This window comes from Sapajus apella, unplaced genomic scaffold (genome assembly GCF_009761245.1).
Source record: "Sapajus apella isolate SASKATOON/1434 unplaced genomic scaffold, GSC_monkey_1.0 scaffold32, whole genome shotgun sequence".
Classification (NCBI taxonomy): domain Eukaryota; kingdom Metazoa; phylum Chordata; class Mammalia; order Primates; family Cebidae; genus Sapajus; species Sapajus apella.
The window spans coordinates 8,761,459-8,782,201 of NW_022436972.1; the positions used below are offsets into that span (position 1 = coordinate 8,761,459).

The 20,743-nt window shown below is 32.4% G+C and overlaps 1 protein-coding gene across 15 annotated transcripts in view; it reads left to right on the forward strand.

The window, feature by feature from the left end:
* The window catches only part of NBEA (neurobeachin), a 713,110-nt gene that overhangs the window by 162,456 nt on the left and 529,911 nt on the right, over positions 1-20,743 (forward strand). For all 15 annotated transcript variants that reach the window (XM_032294855.1, XM_032294857.1, XM_032294861.1 and 12 more), the window contains 6 exons: positions 1,474-1,626; positions 2,780-2,948; positions 9,064-9,143; positions 9,868-9,930; positions 10,016-10,113; positions 14,948-15,040. In XM_032294855.1, coding sequence (XP_032150746.1) covers positions 1,474-1,626; positions 2,780-2,948; positions 9,064-9,143; positions 9,868-9,930; positions 10,016-10,113; positions 14,948-15,040 — 656 coding nt within the window. The remainder of the gene's footprint in view (positions 1-1,473; positions 1,627-2,779; positions 2,949-9,063; positions 9,144-9,867; positions 9,931-10,015; positions 10,114-14,947; positions 15,041-20,743) is intronic.

Below are 20,743 nucleotides of genomic sequence, written 5' to 3' on the forward strand. Positions count from 1 at the left end.
TATTCAGACTTCAGTCATTGAAGAATAGGAAGAAAGATGTGTTGTGTGATGTGTGCTTTGCGGTTGAGTGGTAGGTTAATTCTTTACCCTATGACTGGAAAGATAGAGATGCTACAAAATAGTATCACTAGATGAGGAAGACAAGGTTTGTGTAGGAAGATACATTTTTTGACATTTGAGTTTGAATTATCAACTATTAGGAAGAGCATTTTTAATATTACAGCATTTTAATCTGAAATTGTATTCTAGGATAGCATTGTCAGATTAAAATACACTTCAAGCCTCAGGTGCAATTTAATATTTTTTAGTAAAAAATTTACAGGTGATATTAATTTTAACAATGTATTTAGCCTAGTATTTTATTTTGATAATCCCCCAAATTTTGTCATTTCAACATCTATTCAATAAGAAAATACAATTTAAAAAAATTCTGAGCTGGAATAACCCAGTGTGTTCATACTTAAAACATATCACATCTCACTTGATTTTTTTTTTTTTTTTGGCGATTAAGAGTTTTGCAATTGTAGCCCGGGTTGGGTTGCAATGGTGCGATCTTGGTGCACTGCAACCTCCGCCTCCCGAGTTCAAGTGATTCTCCTGCCTCAGCCTTCTGAGTAGTTGGGATTACAGGTGCCTGCCACCATGCCCAGCTAATTTTTTGGATTTTTAGTAGAGACGGGGCTTCACTGTGCTGGCCAGGCTGATGTCAAACTCCGGAACTTGTGATCTGACTGCCTCCGCCTCCCAAAGTGCTGGGATTACAGGTGTGAGCAACCGTGGCCAGCCCAACACATCTCACTTTAAATTGCAACATTTCAACAGCTCAATTGCCACATGGGGCTTCTGGCTACTGTATGGGATGGTGCAGCTTTAAGGTTTGATTTCAATTTGGAGAGTTTGTTGTTTAAATACCATTGTTAATAGGTACATGGTGATAGCAGTTGAAAATTCTTGAAGTGAGTACTCAGCATAGATAGGGTGTTATATGAAGCTGTGGAAGCATAGTATATCATCCAGTGATAGACTATGGAGAAGAGAAGGCAAAGGAAATAATATTTTAAGCAATGTTTTATATATTTACATACTTTAAATACTATTTTAAACAATATCACTATTTTAATTTCTATGTCTAGGTTCTCATCTGTTAATTTCTACAAAAATGAAATTAAGTTTTTCTTATTTATAACATTTCATTTCTTTAGCTTTACTTAATAGTAACATTATTTAACTTGAATTATTTATCTGTAATTGTCTTAGAAAGGGCTTCAGATAACAGGATGTCACTCAAAGAAATAGCTAAAGGCTTAGATCTCTTAAAAAGATTATATTTTAATAGCAAAGAAAATATAAATGTTTATTTCATATTTATTAGGGATAGCATATGAGAAATTCATGTGGGCTTGTGCTAAGTCAGAAGTTATACAATTTGATATTCTGGATATTTCAAGCTAGACTTTCTGTTTGCTTTCTTAGTCTTCAAGAGTTCATATAACTAGAGCTGTCTTGGAGCAGTTTTTATCTTTTGCAAAATACCTTGATGGTTTATCTCATGGAGCACCTTTGCTGAAGCAGCTTTGTGATCACATTTTATTTAACCCAGCCATCTGGATACATACACCTGCAAAGGTATGAATTTTATACTCAATTAGTTTTTTTTAGTGTAATTTTATACATTATAGTTGCTGGATCTAAAGTACCAGCGGAAAACATTTGAACATTTTAGCTTATTTTATAGTCAATCTGCTGCATTTGTATTAGGCAGTATCAGGAGATCAAAATATTTATAAGTAGTAAAATAAATGAAACCATAAGTAAAAAATAATCTTTGTGTAACACTGCATTCAAACATCTTTAGATGTGATACATACCTTACCAATGAAGAGAATTTGCTATGCCTGTTTTTGAAAGACTAGGGAAAGAGAACTGATAACTAATTTTATCATGACTATGATCATTTTGCTGGAAAATTGCTTTCATTTTGAGGGCAGAATTTGTATCATGACATGTAAATAATATTTAAAAATAAATATATGAAAGAAATATTTTTCCAGATAACAGAAAATTCTTATTATTTTGTACACCAGGATTTAGTCCTAGTAGAAATCAGTAATGAGGGATATTTTGATTTTGAGCTATCTTTTACAGTTTAAAAATATCTCACTGAGTTAGGTAATGTTTAAGTTTTCATTTTTATTATGGTTCATCTTATTAATTGTTGGCTAAGCCCAGATCTGAATTTTGAGAACTTTTTTAAGCAAGATGTCTGACTTGCCATCTTTATGCACACATGGTCAGATTGTGAAAGCCAACTATATATTATGGCCATAGGTAAGGAGAATTTGAAATTATATGAACTTTTAGGATATATGACAAAAATATATGCTTTTTCAGATGTGCTTTAGCTGACTGATGTTAGTTCTGTTGCTATGAAGGAATTTATACACTGAAAGCTACTGAAATGTACTTTAAGAGCTTTAGTTGACCTTTAAAATATTTTAATCTTTTTATCAGATTAATTTCAATAAATTATTAAATCATTTAAAAATCAATTGCCACTATTAGACTACTTTTATTATAAGTTTATTAGAATATGCTAATTGCAGATTATATATTTAAAAAAATACTGAAGAAGAAAGTTACTATTTTTATCCTCATAATAAATGGTCATTTCTTGGCCTTTTCTAATTTGCATTTAAATTAAAACTGTATGTATATTTATAATATAAGCACATGAAGCATTTTATATTTATTTTAATGATCTGTTAATATTCTGTATTAGGTTCAGCTTTCCCTATATACGTATTTGTCTGCTGAATTTATTGGAACTGCTACCATCTATACCACCATACGCAGAGTAGGAACGGTATTACAGCTAATGCACACCTTAAAATATTACTACTGGGTTATTAATCCTGCTGACAGTAGTGGGATTACACCTAAAGGATTAGGTATGTACAACACTTTCACTGTGTTTACATTGCCTATGATTATTTTGTATTCTGAGTATTGTTACAGCGAGCAGCGTGCATGGCTATGAAGTCACTGAAATGTTTTCTTTCTTATGTAGCAGACTGGCATATTGAAAATTGTTTGTGGTAAAGAACTTTAATGCTTTTCAGTATTAAATTATTTTGGAATAAAGTCAGGTAAAAAGAAACAATAGTGTTTATTTTAGCCTATCTGCTTTTTTTTTAATTTAGGGAGATACATTCATAATATTAAAAACGGAAAAGTGATGTTGGTTATAACAGGTGTGTTCTAGTACATCAGTTGCTTTCAGCATTTTTAGATTGTTACATTTCTTTATATTTTATTCTAAATTTATCTTTCGTTTTGACTGTAGTGGAAACTAATTTAATTCTTCACTGTGTTTTCTTTCTTGCGTTAAAAATATAGCCAGTTTTAAAATTATACAATAAATATAGAAAATAAAACAATGCAGAAGAAAAAATATGCTTATGACCCCAAGAATAATTACTAATATGATTTTGGCATGTTTTCTTCCAGTGTTTCTCATTGCATACATATATAAAAATATTTAAACTTTTAAATTATAGAATTGAGATTTTTTCCAATTTTTCTATCTTATTCTTTTCTCAGCTCAATTTAGTAATGTAAGAGGATGTACCATTTACATTGTTTCTAAAGTTTTGATTCTATAAATAATAGGATTCTCTCATTCATATCTGTTTTTACCTCCGTCTTTGATTTGTTTAAAATTACTGAGAAAGGGGCTAATGACAAATATTATAAATTTTTTTCAGGAATATCATATTATTTTACAGTTTTACCAGTAGTGTGTTAGAATACTTCTTTTAGCATGCTCACGATAACATTGAACATTACAGTTTTATAATCCCTTTGATAAGGAAAAATAGCATTTTACTATGTTAATATTTCTATAAGCTTTTATCTCTTTTTGTTTTATTCATGGGGCTTTATAAGTTATTTATATTCAGATTTGTTATTTTGTCTTGTTCTTCCATTGCTTTTAAGTTGGTAATTCCTAAAATTTATTGGATTTTCCTGCCAAGCACTCTACATGTTAATGTGTTCAATAATATCTATAATGTAATTATAGATAGACATATTCATATGCATATATAAGACTACATCTATATATAACTTTGTTTTTAGCATCATACTCATTTTAAAGATTAGGAAGCTGAAAGTTGGTACAAACTGAACAGCACCCAAATTTGAATCTTACCTATCTGACTCAGAGACCTCGTTCTTAAATGCTACACTATGATAGAGTTTTCTCTAGTCTAAACGAATCATATATTCACATATAATAATTTCTACTTTAAAATATTAATTTCTAATTTACAGAAAAGTTGCAACATTGTAAGCATTGCACAAAGAATTCTCATATGTGTCTCACTAGAATCTCAAAATTTTACATCTTACCACTTAGGCTTTACTATTCTCTCATGCTTTCTTTTTATGTATATATAAACACACGTACAGATACATATACATATTTTTTTCTGAATCAGTTGATAATAAAGTTTAGATATTATGTCTTCTCATCTCTAAATATTATGTATTTCCTGGAAGGTAAAGGCACTTTGTTAAATAACCAGAGGATACCCATTAATATCAGAAAGTTAGCATTGATACAATACTATCATCTAATTCAAGACCCCATTCAAATTTCACTAATTACACCAATATTGTCCTTTCTAGGAAAAAAGAAATATCTTTTGCCCTAACTCTGTTGTCATATGTTGTGTTTAGTTTCCTTGTAGAATTTTTTTTTTTTTTTTACTATTTCCTTGTCTTTCAGAACCTTGACATTTTTGAAGAATACAGACCAGTTATTTTTTCAGATGCCTTAAAATTTGAATTTTCTATTTGTTCATGATGATTCAGGTTTTTCATTTTTGCAAGAAATAACATAGAAGTCATACTGTGTCTGTCTCCTTGTATCCTGTCAAGGACATGCATGATGTTGAGTTGTCCTTTTACAAGTGATGTTAAGTTTAAATATTTGATTAAGATATTACCTTCCAGGTTTCTTCATTATAAAATTATTTATTTTTCTTTTTTAATTAATAAGTATTTTATGGAAAAATACATTAAAACTATATAAATATCCTGTTCTTCAACAAAGTTTCAGCTGCTTGTTTTAATTCATTGATGATTCTTGCTAGAAATTATCTTTGTTGTGATGACTGACAAATGATGATGTTTTCCAAGACATTTATTAAGTTAGCATATCTACTGCAGGGAAGAACTTGTTTTACTCCTCTACTCTTTATCTATCTGTCTATCTATTTATCTATCTATCTATCAGTTATATCAGTATGGATTCATGTATTCAGTGTGTTGTATCAACAGTTAGCATACTTTATTTGCAAAAGGCCAGATAGTATTTTAGGCTTAGGGAGCCATAAGTTCTCTGTTGCACATAGTCAGCTCTGGCATTGTATTGCAGAAATAACCACAGACAGTATGTAAATGAATAGGTGTGGCTTGTTCTAGTGAAACTTACAAAAACTAGTGGAATGATGGATTTAGCTTTAGGGCTGTGGTTTGTCTGTCTCTTGGGTTGTATCATTATTTTGATGCTCAAGATTTGGCCAGTAGGACCCTTCACATGGATTCTTGGGCCTTCAAGACAAATGCCCATAACTTTTTGATGCTTCTTACTTTCTGAAACAAGATGTTTTTGACTTGTCTTATACTTTCCTTATTTCAGCCCTGAAATTAGCCATTTTTCCAAGAAGCCCTGGTTTGCTTGGTGGATATAGTTTTTAGAAACTAAGATCTGGATGTGAGGTGTGCCTCTCGCTTTTTGAATGTCACTGCTTCTACGGACTCTTAGTAGACAGATCTAGGAAATGATGTTTATATTTATGTGTATAGTTATATCTCAACTGATTTATCTATATTAAAATCATGAGTTTACAGCAGTACCTTCAATTCCAGTCCAAAGCCGTGTGTCTCAACCTAGCCTCAAACTCTTTAAATTTGCAGCTTTCTTCTTAAATAGTGAGAAACCTAGCTCCTATTATCTTTAATATATTAATATATTTTCTTATTCTACTTTATGAAACCAATATTTTGATACACACACCATAACCTTCTCAGCATTAGCATTGCTAGTCATCCCTAACCCTACCCTCAGATCGGACCCTGAATGGTCCTTGTTGTCTCCTCAGTGCCAGTTGTTTCTTTGGTGTTGGCCATCCTCCTGAGCGCTACTGTCTCCTTGGCCCTGACCCTGAAAGTCCTTCCAGACTCACTTGCCTCTTTGGCACTGTAAGACCCTGGGTATCGCCAGGGTGTCTGCTCCCTCCTTGCCTCTGAGGCCTCACTGGCTCCAGCTACATCAAAGAGAGGGAAGGGATGAGAACCAGTTCATATATTTTAAATGAAAGTGACAGGAAAGTGGAACGAGCATTTATTTTTCTTTATCATTTACACTATTATTTTACTTTAACATTTTAATACTTTGAAATGAATTTTGTTATATAATAGAATGTAAGGAAGTATATAGTTTTCTAAATGACAGCGTTTTTCAATACCATTTTAAACGAATGATTTCTTTTAAGAACACTCTAAAGATAATTTGCACTACACTAGCTTTCTTAGAACTACTCGTGTAGGCACTCACCTTGAGAAGCAGGATATTTTTGCTTTGACTATGACTTAACACTTTTGTCTCTTAAATTATTATTAAGCATGGTTAACTGTAAAAACATGGAGATATATTAAAAATATTATAGTACAAGTCATACATGTTCATGGTAGCAAGTGAAATAATACAAAGGTTTATGAATAAAAATTTAATACTCTTCCAGGTAGGCAATGTTAACAGTCTTGTATATCCTTCTACTGCTTTTTATTCTTTGCTCATACAAACATGAGCCTACCCATGCATACACATAGGTGTTTCAAAGCTTTATTTTGAATATATCATGAATACAAAATGGTATAATTACATATATCAATGCAAGTATAAATATGTTATAAATACAAATATAAAGTGAACCTTATTTAAATATCACTAAGCTTAAAAAACAGAACATTACCAATGAGCCTGATATTCTTGTGCATGGTCTCATCTCTTTACTATTCTCTGTCATAGTAATAACCCCAACTCAAATTTTATGTTATTTTTTTTTCTTTACTTGGGTTTTTTACTATGCTTTACTATTTTGCTATTTATATATGTATTCTTGATTTATTATTTAGATTCTGTATTTTACGTACATAACATTATTTTGAGATTTGTTTTTTCATTCAATTTTATATTTGTTAGATAAATCGGTTTGTATCTTATTTTGCACAAGTGGATTTACATCATATACAAAGCACACAAATATATATATGTTTGTTTGCAACATGCTGTTTGTGTTGTGCAATATACAATAATTACTGCTAACATTTGAGTGCTTATGATTAAAATGGGCCTGGTACTGGCCTAATTCCTTTACATATGTTGATCCATTTAATCCTCACAAGACATCCTATGACAAAGCAGTATTATTCTTACAATAACAGTAAAGAAGGAAACAATCCTAAGGCACTGAGATGTTATAAAACTTGACCAATTTTATTAAGTGGTGGCAGAAATAGAAAAAAGAATAAGGAGATTATTACTAAGACAATATCTGTCTGTGGGTGGATGGAGTGGGGATGTGATCAGGAAGGGGAATATGGCACAGAGCTAAGGTCTGGAGCATGGTGAGGGCTCTGGCATGCAGGGCAGGATGGGGCCACAACCAATTGTTAGATATTCAGGAATTTTATGAGCTGTTTGTTAAACTATTGGCAGCTTGAACTTAAAATCAGTCATGGTGGGATTATTAATATGACAGAAATTAGAAATACGTACATAAATGCTCAAAATCAGGACCTCATCCCTCTATTCTGCAGATAATTCATTTACCAGCATACCAATGATTGATGGGTTTTCCCTGTCAGGCTACTATCAGTGTTCAATTTCTTGACCAAGGAATTGTTTATATAGGTGTTCAATTTATAATAAATCATTACATTGTTCATGTATGTTTTCCATACTTATGCAATATTTTACAATGAAAGATTTTTTTTTTAAAGTAATACCAAGTGTCAATAGGAGGGGAAGAGCACTTTGTGCATCTTGGGGGGAGTGGGGCAAAAAAAGGTGAAAAGCAGTCTGGGAAATAGGGAAGATATTTCTTTTATAATAATAGGCAGGATGGATTTTTTGGGTATTAACTTGCTTGCAGATGTAATAATCTTCATGTAAATGTTAAGTGAATAAGCATGTGCCATAAATTATACATGAAGGGATTATGCTTTTAAAACTTGTAGAGCAGTAGATAAATACTGTTTGCTACAAGAAAGCCTTAATGTTAAAGGGTTTTTATGAATCTAGCTACATTTCTTAAAAGTATACTTTATTGTGTATTATATATATTATGTATAATATTTTATAGTTTCACTTAGTAATTAGGTATTTTGAAATTACTTTAAAATTTATACATTTTGATAAAACTGACATGTACATTTTAATATTTTATACTCATTTTCACTTATTGACTTTGAATTTATAAATGCCCACCATAATATGTATTTTCTGTATACAAGTGACATAGAAGAAATAGGCTGCAAAACAAATAATTACAATAAAACTGAGTGTTACTTTTTCTGTGCTTTGGTAAATAATGTGTGGGGTGAAAATGGAGAGGGCCTTTAAATGAAGACAAGTTTAATTGAGAATGGAAGAAATACTGGGAAACCTATTAAGGTAATACAATTAGGAAAAAGTATTAATGTAAATATTTGGGAATTATACATTTACAAATGGATGCTAATATATTATAACTTTTTTAAAAGTTCTTTTTCCCCCCAAATCATTAAGTAAATAATTTGAATTTGCCAAAAATTTGAAAGTTAACTTTTGGATACTCTGATATTATTGAAATTTCATAGCATTAAGACTAATAAGTATTATAATTTCAATAAATATAATTATTCAAGAATGCCATAGTATCCCAATATAATTACATTAAGCTTGTTTAATATCTTGTATTTTTTCTTTGTACTTTTTTTTCTGTTTTATTCTAGATGGTCCCCGGCCATCACAAAAAGAAATTATATCACTGAGGGCATTTATGCTACTTTTTCTGAAACAGCTCATACTAAAGGTAAAATAATTTTATATAATTTAGAATTACAGTGTATTAGGTGGAAAGGAATTTCGGGCATAGTTTAGAATTATTATTGTTAAATTAGTAGTAGCAACCTTTAATTCATAAATTCCTTTCAAAATTCTGTGCATCTTAGTATTAACTTTTATTGAACTAAACTTCTGGTTAAATGCTCTCTGAAATTTTCTCTAGTAAGGCATGTGACAGAAATGTCAGACAAGGAACATATGAATAAGAATTGAACCGTTCTTATAATAATTGACCATAATTCTAGAAAATGGTCAGTGTGCCAGTTTAAGAATTACATAATGTAATTTATTGTAGTAGGATTTTTAAAATATTAAGATGAAAACAAAGTGAAAATAAATGTAAATTGTGAGATAGTACACAAAAATCGATACTGTATAGTCTTGCATTTATATTATTTTAAGGAAAGAGCTGAGTGATTAGAAAATAGTCATAAGAATACTTAGATGGTCAAAATATGTTAACTTTTTATAATGAATGTCACCAAGTATTAATGACTTAAAAATTGATATAATTTTCTAAGTGTTTACTTAACTAACTTGAAATGATCTAGTCTATAAATTGTGAAATGTATGGGGATTTTAATTAAAATATCACTACATTAAACTTTTACTTTCTTTTAAAATTATTTTTTGATGCTTTTTAAAATTAAAATTGTAATTTTAGATGTAATAAAATATTTTTTAAAAATTAGGATCGAGGGGTCAAGGAAGATGAACTTCAGAGTATATTGAACTATCTACTTACAATGCATGAGGTAGGATATATTATGGGTCTTTTAATTATTTAAGCCAATCTTTAGAGTAAAATTTTAACTAAATCAGTATTGGTGATTTATGCAGGATGAAAATATTCATGATGTGCTACAGTTATTGGTGGCTTTAATGTCAGAACACCCAGCCTCAATGATACCAGCATTTGATCAAAGAAACGGAATAAGGTATGATTATAATATTACTATTACTATTAGACTTTAATGGAGCACAGTTATTCCTCCTAGAATAACTTCAATTCTGAATATTTGAATAAATACAGCAAAATTATGCGCATAAGAGAGTATAAAAGGGGAATGCTGCTATTGATTCTCTAATACTCAGGAAACTGATGAAATGTATAAACATTGGTCTCTGGAATCAAGAAGAGTAATTAAATTGTTTTTGCTATAGTAAGGACATTACAAATTTTGATATAGCATTTTTTTTTTTTTGCAAGAAGACTTGAAAAAGCAAGGTATGTTTTAGCAAAAGACAATATAATGAAATTTTATGATATCAGGCCTGAGAGAGATTATAGCCGGATGTGGAAGATTCATAGAACGGTAATAATTTTAGTGGTTTTTTTTTTCAGTTGGTGATGAAAATTAAAGAATTTTGAATAGGGGAAATGTTGTGCTCAGTTTGCTATTTTGTTAGATTTACAATCAGCAATGTGAAACATGAGTTGAAGGACAAAACTGATGTGGCAATATCAGCAGGAAGATTATTTTATTCATCAGTTTTAAAGATGATGACCTGAGACAGTGGCAGTGCAGTAGAAATAATAGAGGTGAAAATGTTTTGGAAATTAGAGGCCAAAGCCAAAAGAAATTGAAAACTAACTTTTGTTATGGCAGTTGAAAAGTAACTTGGTAGATAGATGAAATATAATTTCTTAATTAATATTTTTATGAACTTAAGCCTATAATGTGGCTTCTTAAGGAATTCTTCCTTTTTATTTTTCTGGAGTCTTAGTGGGATGAACAGGATATCTAGGTTATGCCATGTATAACTCAGTGAATTTCCACAGATTTATTGTGAAAAAAAGTTTGTAAAAAGACTTTGGAAATAATATATCAGTGACTGTCAAGGGCTTTTTTAAGTGCTGTTTTTACTTGCCCATTTATATCAGTGAATAACAACTTTCTAGAGTTGAAGAACTTTTCAAATTAGAGAAGCAGTCAGTATCTCAATATGCATATCTCACTTGTGACATCACTATTACCTTTGAGTTTATAATTCATAGGGCTGCTAATCTATTTGAAGAATGTTATACATTTAGTGATTAACTACTGTTATAATTTCTACTCTGAGTTCGAACTATGTGAAGCTGTTGATACTTAACTGATTTTACCAAATAATGGCAGTTTCATATGGTTCAATCTAATAATGTAATATAATTACACTCACTCTTCTGAATGTATATAGAGATTTAATAATTAGTGTCCTTATCCTTAGATTTTGCTTTATTTATTACATTATCTGATAAATTTAGTGAATCAGTTGAAGATACCCACATTACCCTTGTGGAAGATGCCAAACTTAGATTGTCTAATATGATGAAATGCAGAAATACAATTCTGTTATTTTGATACATTGGAAGTATGATCCTAATAATGAAAGTGCTATTTGGTAAGATCTTTAGGATTGGCATAGTATTTTAAATGAATGGTACGAAAGAATTGATAGGCCGGGCGTGGTGGCTCACGCCTGTAATCCCAGCAGTTTGGGAGGCCGAGGCGGGCAGATCACGAGGTCAAGAGATCGAGACCATCCTGGCCAACATTATGAAACCCTGCCTCTACTAAAAATACAAAAAAATTAGCTGGGTGTGGTGGCGCACGCCTGTAGTCCCAGCTACTTGGGAGGCTGAGGCAGGAGACTTACTTGAACCTGGGAGGTGGAGGTTGCAGTGAGCCAAGGTCGCACCACAGCACTCCAGCCTGGTGCCTGGTGACAGAGCGAGACTCTGTCTCAAAGAAAATGAATAAATAAAATAAAATTTAAAAAGCACAACAGATTAAAAGGTCTTGTGCTCAGGGCTGACCATTAGCAGAACATGGCAGATTATTACCAGTAGGTTAAAAACAATCACAAAAATTTAAAAATGGCCTTTCATTTACACTTCAGCTTTTCTACTTCAAAAATATGGAGAAAGCTGGTTCAGAATAGTATAAAAGATGAAAAACTAGGCTTATTAGACAGAAAATATTGAAAGTGTCTAAAGAATTTATGTGTCTGTATTCTAGAAAATAGCCAATAAGGGCTAACATTTGTATATGAAGTATTTTTGGAGGAAAATTCTGGTCTTTTGTAATTCATACAATTGAATTCAGTATAACAGTTGAACAAAAAGAATGAACTCAGTTTAATTCTGGTGGTATGTTGATTGGACTTAAGGAAGCCCTTGTGATAACAAAACACTGAACAAAGCAGCAAAAAGTTGGATATTTTTATATCTGGAAATTTTTAAAGAAAAGAATAGACAACTATCTGTCTTATATAGCTTAGACTATTAGTGAGCTTAAGCAGGTGAATTAGGATTATTGTTAATAATAATGTATATTACAAGTACAAATTCATTAACAAAGGAAATTTCTTATTCATACTGTATCACAGACCTACATATGTAGATGTGTGATGGCCTCAGACGTTTTCATGTTTCAATAGTAATCATAATTTCTCTTGACCCAGGGTGGGGTCTCATACCTTTTTTCTTCCTACTCAAAGTTACTCCTAGACGGTAGAAACTCTGTAAGAACTTCTATTTCTATATTTGAGTGTAGTCGCAGTTTTAGACTGTGAGGGTTTTTTTGTTTGTTTTTTGTTTTTGTTTGCTTGCTTGCTTGTTTGTTTTGAGACAGAGTCTTGCTCTGTTGTCTAGGCTGGAGCGCAGTGACACCATTTGGGTCACAGCAACCTCCGCCTCCTAGGTTCAAGCAGTTGTTATGCTTCAGCCTCCCAAATAGCAGGGACTACAGGCATGTGCCACCGTGCACGACTAATTTTTTTTGCATTTTAGTAAAGATGGGCTTTTACCATGTTGCCCAGGTTGGTCTCAAACTTCTGCACTCAGGGAATCCACTCACCTTGGCCTCCCAAAGTGCTAAGATTACAGGCGTGAGCCCATGCTGGCCCAGACTGTGAGCTTTTACTTTGGTTCTCAATACTATTTTTGCTGTATAATGTTCCTTCTTATGATTTCTTAAATGTATTTTTTTTTGACATGCATGACTTTACTATTCTCAAACTTGTCTTTTTTCATTACCGATCTTGGTTCCTAAAAGTTTTGAAAATGGATTTCAGTGTAAACCCATACATATTTATGAATGTGGGATTTGAAAAGAAATCTTCCAAAGGAAATAATCACTTTTCTCATAGTTTATTCTTTAATAGATGAAATGCAAAGCATAAAAGAAAAAAAGAGAAAAAGAAGCAGTATCAGTAATGTTTTCTGTTTCAATACTGTAAGCTCTTGGCAAAACTAAAATTAATGACATTAAATTTAAGCTATTTGTTCCCCTTTGTAAGTATCACTGAAGTTATGAAAATTATATTGCATCTTTTACTAGATCCTTTTGTTCAGCTGAGTACTTTACCTCAGCATATACCATGGCATTTTTTTTTAAGAAAGATATTTAGTAAAATAAAGCACAACATAATTTTATAGCCCCTAAAGAACCTTCTTATATTGTAGAATTTGTTGCCATTGTATATGGTTGTCATTGTCCCTTCACCTTATGGAAACAAATTACTTTTTTAATAGAAAAAAATATGGAATAAAATTTCTAAACACTTATAAATATTATAATGAATATGGCCCTGCTTTTATGTAGTACTTGTAGCAATTGTATAGGTTAGGTTATATATTAGTGGAGGCTTTTTTGCTCCAAGTAACAGAAAGCCTCTCAAGCTTTTTAAGTAAAAACTGAATAATGTATTTGTTTAAAAAATGTTAGAATAGGAACCAGGAATTGTAGCAGTATTAGGAAAGAAGTTTGCTTTCTCTGCTGCTTTCTGTATAGCTGTTTAATTCTTCCTTCTGTATGTTGCTAGCCTCTCTAAACAGAAACAAAACATTGCCGTTCTAGTTTCTGTTTTCAACAATTTTTGAATTTAAGAGCCCAGCCAAGAGGAGACATTGGGTCTTAGACCTCATTCCAAATTCTCAGAAAGGAGAAATAACTAGGAAGGTACCTAACTATCATCTAATTAGTCATGGCAAAAAATAGGGTTAAGGTGCAGCGGCTCACACCTGTAATTCCAGCACTTCAGGAGGCTGAGGTGGTTGGATCACTTGAACTGAGGAGTTCCAGACTAGTCTGGGCAATATGGCAAAACCTCACCTCTATTAAAATTAAGAAAGAAAAATTTCTTTTGATACTAAATCTCACACTGTTGCCCAGGCTAAAGTGCAGCAGCACAATCTTGGCTCACTGTAACCTCCACTTCCCAGGTTTAAGCCATTCTCCTGCCTCAGCCTCCCAAGTAGCTGGGATTACAGGTGCCCACAACCATGCCCAGCTAATTCTTGTATTTTTGGTAGAGATGGGGTTTTATCATGTTGGCCAGACTGGTCTCAAACTCCTGACCTTGTGATCTACCCACCTATGCCTCACAAAGTGCTGGGATTACAGGCGTGTGCCACTGAAAAGTTTTTTTTAAAAAGAAAGAAAATAGGGTTATCAGGTTTAAATATTGGGGCCATTTCTTAGAGAGAGGGGATATGGCCTAACCAAGCATGTGTCTTAAAACTGAAAATTCTGTCTTGTATGTTGGGATGCAGTACTTAATGAATGCCAGTCACGTTGCCCTTTTGAGTACATATTTGAAGGACATGTTCAAAGAAAAATTATCAAAGCATGCTAGTTTTTAATTTTTCCAAAGAATTATAATCCTGAGAATAAAATCTTCAGAGAAGTTTTATATTTCATATTACGTGTAATTTGTTTGTAAAGTATATAGTGTTTTTGTTTTTGATACTAGTAAATTTTTAAAAGATAATTTATATATTTTTAGGGTGATCTACAAATTATTGGCTTCTAAAAGTGAAAGTATTTGGGTTCAAGCTTTGAAGGTTCTGGGATACTTTCTGAAGCATTTAGGTCACAAGTAAGTTCATATTTGTCATAATGCATTCTAGAAATAACTATTGAGATTATGTTTTTATGAGTTTTGTATGTAATAGAACATGAAATTTGGCTTGAATAATTTAACAGAGGAAAATAATAGCTTTCTGTGGTAGAAGTTGTAAAAGTGTTTTATAAAATAATATTTTATTAATAAGTAGATTATGGAACAAGATTATAATTTAAGCAATATAATTGTTTATTTCTATATTCTTCCTGAAAAGAAAGTTTAATCTGTTCTGAAGATGTAATAAAATATTTTGTCAAGATAAAATGATGCATATATGGGTATGATTTCACGGAAAGCTTTTTTGATAAGGAAATACCATGTTTATATTAAGGTCTTTCTGAGAGTTGAGCTTATGCTTACATGCTCAGTGTGTATTTTGTTACTACTTTCTAACAGTAGGGCTTAATGATTAGTTTTATGACTTAAAAGATGCTAGAGTACCTCATTTCTTTCCCCAAATCCAGAATTTAGATACTTTCTATGAACACTTTTCTGTAAGAAATGACTACTTGCCTAATGATTGCAGTTCATACTACACTATCCAGTGTATGACTATAGTCTTAAAAGCATATTTTTCTTACTCATGAAGTCAAGTTTGTAGTGCAACTATAATTTAAATGATGCTAGATGATATTCCTATCAGAACCTCATTGCTGCCTTTTTTGGGGTGCCTACTTAAATTTACAAAGGGCATTTTTGTAATAAATATGAAAACTGCAGAAAATTCAGACACGACATGTCTAACAAGCTGTATAGTCTAGGAGTTTAAATATTTTTTAAATTTTGGCACCAAACAATAGTTAAGTAAGGGACTAGATATACTATAGATATAAGGAATAGTTCAAATAAAGCCAGGATTGTAGAAAAGCATATTTTATTTATGTGTGTGTGTGTGTGTGTGTGTGTGTGTGTGTGTGTGCGTGTGTGTGTGTGTATACACACACACCTAGAACTGTAAGTACACTTGGTGACAGAGTACTGGGGGTGAAGAAGCATATCACCTTTTTATATTAAGAGATAGAGTTAACTTATGTAACTTCAGTTAATTAAACTAAATTGACTGGAGAAAGTTAAAGGATTGTAGCCCTAGATGCAACCTCCTAAAAATGTCAATAAAGCACATTAAAAAGTGTACAAAAAGATGGAAACTCAGTTAATACAAAATTTAAAATAAGCAGGCAATTTCCTGTATAAACATGGTTGTTTAAGATGTCTTATTTTCCCCCCTTTTCTTGTAAAATATATAAATGGTACAACAAGAAGTAAAAAGTGTACTCTGTATCACAATGGTTTTCACAAGCAGAAGATAGATGCAAATGTATGTACTCTAGAATATGGATATCAGCTGCTTGCAGTTGCTAAGTTTGAGTAAGAGCTGTTAAGGCTAAAGAAAGAGAAAATACAGAATGGTGAGAGAGTTCAATTACAGCAAATATGAAGTGTCAGGGAAAGTACAATTTCTGAAGACGAGAGGCTCACCTCAAATTACAAAAATAGATTCTTTGAAATAATAGATATACACATATCATGCCTGATAGCATAGTTTTTTTATGAATCAGATTGGTTTCAGAAAAGCGGAAGATTTATCACAAAGAACTACACAGACGAGCTGTGTTTGTGGCAAGCAGTCTATCACTGTGGCGATAGAGACAAAGTTTTTGGATTCTGAAAGCAAAAAGGTTACCTTTGTCCCTTCTATTACACATATGCATGGAAGTCTTCTGCAGATGGATGGTCCAGATAATTTGGCTGCATCAAAAGAATTGGCACATCATCAGTGCATGTGTATCAAATAAAAAACATTTAAAAAATAAGTTAAAGTAACCAGTACATGAATAGCGCTTAGCAGAAAAATACTGCTATGGAGCATATAGCAATTTTGCTTTAAAAATTTACCATCCTAAGTAATAAATAAAAAAATAAATAAGTAGCTTCTGAGAAAGAACCACTAAACAGAATTTGGAAAAGTAATCCAGCTACTCAGGAGGCTTATGCATGAGGATTGCTTGAGCCCAGGAGTTCAAGTCCAGCCTGGGCAATACACTAAGAGCCCCATCTAAAAAAAAAAAAAAAGTTGTCAGAAATGTTAATATAGTAATATGGTTTGTTTGTGTCCCTCCACCTGAAATCTCATCTTGAATTTTAATCCCCACTTGTGAAGGTGGGACCAGGTGGGCGTAATTGGATCATGGGGGCAGTTTCCCTCATGCTGTTTTCATAATAGCGAGTCGCATGAGATCTGATGGTTTTATAAGCATTTGGCATTTTCCCTGCTTTCACTCCCTCCACCTTGCCACCCTGTGAAGAAGGTGCCTGTTTCTCCTTGCCTGCCACCATGACTGGAAATTTCCTGAGGCCTCCCCAGCAATGCAGAACTGTGATTCAATGAAACCCCTTTCCTTTATAAATTACACAATCTTGGGCATTTCTTCATAGCAGCATGAAAACAGACTAACACAGATAGCATGAATGTATTTAATTATTAGCTAATAAAACATTGGAAAAATATTGGAGGAAAAGAATTATCATACACACAAAAAATAAAATTGGAAATTTCTCAAAAGCAGATAAACTCTGTGACTAGTAGCATAGTGAAATGCACAGAAGATACAACTGAAAAAAAAAATGAATAGATGAAAATGTGAGTTTAGAAGGATTAAAAGAAAATGAGTGACATGGGAGAAAAGCAAATTACAATAATGGCATAAATGGAATTCCAAAATAAGAAAAGCAGAACAGTGGAACAAAACAAACAAATCACAAAAACTGCACAAAATTCAGACAAGACATGTCTAACAAGCTGTATATTCTAGGAGTTTAAATATTTTAAAAATTAAAAAATATTTTTTAAATATTTTAAAAATATTTTTAAAATTTCGGTGCCAAACAATAGTTAAGTAAGGGAGACTAGATATACTATACATATAAGGAATAGTTGAACAAAACCAGGACTGTAGAAAAGGATACACACACACACACACACACACACACACACACACACACACACACACACACACAGAACTGTAAGTACACTTGGTGACAGAGTACTGGGAGTGAAGAAGCATATGCCCTTTTTTTCCCCCAACTCCATCTTGCTGCCATATAATATAATTTAAATTATATTTAAATCTATAATTCAGTGAAGTCTTGATGTAAGATTTTGCCAGTCTTTTTTAGAGGACATAGTGTATGACAGGGAAAACCGACTTATAATGTTTAGTATAAAGGTGTATTTTTGGAAATGAAAAGGTAGTAATTACAATGAACACCCCTATGGAAACATTAAACAGATTAGACAAAGCTTCAGAAAGGATCGGTGAACTGGGTGATAGAACTGAAGAAATTTCCTAGAATTCAACACCAATAAACAAGATGACAAACATGAAATTAAAAGAGAGAAAGAAAGAAGGAAAGCCTTCAAATATGGCTAATAAGAGTTACAGAAAAGGGGAAGAGAGAATGAGGAAGAGGCAATATTCAAAATACATTACTGAAAAGTTTTTCAGTACATTACTGAAAAGTTTTACAAAATTGATCAAAGAGCTGATTTCTCAGAGTTTGGAAGTAAATGAATTCTAATCAGGAAAAAATAGCATGAAATCTTACCACAAAGTGAAACTTCAGAACACAACAAGGACAAGGGGAGCAACAAAGGGAAGCTGGCCATACAATATTAAAAGAAACATAATTTAGTAAAGAAAACAATATAGTACGTATTTGTGAATAAACAGAGCTGAGTGCAGTCCGTAGGTTGACCAAAGTACTCAGTGGATTTTAGTGCTAATAAAGGTCCCATCTCTGATGTAGAGTGGTGGTATACTTTAAAAAATATGCTGTGTGTTAAAGGAAAGGAACAAATGATATATTTTTATTTGCTTTAAAAAGTTAAGAGGCAATTATAACAAATGTACCACTCTGGGTGAGGGATGTTGACAGTGGGGAAAAATGTGTGCATGTAAGGGTAGGGACATATGGGACTTCCTACTTTCTGCTCAGTTTTACTGTCAACCTAAAATTGCTCTAAAAGTAAAGCGCCTTTAAAACGGAAAAGGAAAATGATAGGGAAATAAGAAATCATAAAGTGTTCACTTGTGTGGGGGCAGCTGTGAGTGATGTGAAAATATCAGAGGAATGAGTTGAGTGTAAAATGTCTCCGTGTATCTTTCTATGTCATAATTTTTAACTAGGTAAATGTATTACTTATTTTAAAAATTAAATGATAAAAGCTGGTATAGCATTATTTAAATACATAAAAATAAACGTTAAGTCCAGAAAATTGATAAGGATGAAGAGGGACACCATATTATGAAAAAGATGTAACTCATTAAAAACATAAAACAGTTTCAAATGCATATACACTTAATGCGGGTGAGTCATAGAAATCTATTATTGACTAAATTTGGAAAAGTATTTTACAAATTTTAATGCATTTTTCTCCTTAAAAGAGTAATTACAAAAAATCTCAGAAGTATAATTTGAAAAAAAAATCTAGTGGCTTGAATATTATACACATTCTTTTCAAGTACACAAAACTATAGAAATTATTTAAATAAGGCCATAAAATAGGCTCAATAAATTTATATAAATTGTCATACAAATGACTTTCTCTGCAAACAGTGCAATTAAACAAGAAATCAATGATAAAAATTACACTTCAAAAATTTCTCATTTCTCTACCATTTTCCCCTTTAAATTAGGACATAAAGTAGACTCAATAAATTTAAGTCAATTGTCATACAGATGACTTTCTCTGCAAACTGTGCAATTAAACAAGAAACCAATGACAAATTTAAAAAATTAAACCTAAAAAATTTCTCATTTCCCTACCATTTTCCCTTCTTTTTTTAAATGCACTTTTTTTTTCCCCATTTATTTATTTTATTGCATTTTAGGTTTTGGGGTACATGTGAAGAACATGCAAAATTGTTGCATAGGAACACACGTGGCAGTGTGATTTGCTGCCTTCCTCCCCATCACCTACATCTGGCATTTCTCCCCTTGCTATCTCTCCCCAGCTTCCCACCCCCCACCGTCCCTCCCCTATTTCCCCCCAACTGACCCCAGTGTGTAGTGCTCCCTTCCCTGTGTCCATGTGTTCTCATTGTTTAACACCCGCCTATGAGTGAGAACATGCGGTGTTTGATCTTCTGGTCTTCTGTCAGTTTGTTGAGAATGATGGTTTACAGGTTCATCCATGTCCCTACAAAGGACCCAAACTCATCGTTTTTGATGGCTGCATAATATTCCATGGTGTATATGTGCCACATTTTCCCTATCCAGTCTATCGTGGATGGGCATTTGGGTTGGTTCCAGGTCTTTGCTATTGTAAACAGTGCTGCAATGAACATTCGTGTACACGTGTCCTTATAGTAGAACGATTTGTAATCCTTTGGATATATACCCAGTAATGGGATTGCTGGGTCAAATGGAATTTCTATTTCTAGGTCCTTGAGGAATCGCCACACTGTCTTCCACAATGGTTGAACTAATTTACACTCCCACCAACAGTGCAAAAGTGTTCCTATTTCTCCACATCCTCTCCAGCATCTGTTGTCTCCAGATTTTTTAATGATCGCCATTCTAACCGGCGTGAGATGGTATCTCAGTGTAGTTTTGATTTGCATTTCTCTGATGACCAGTGATGATGAGCATTTTTTCATATGTTTGTTGGCCTCA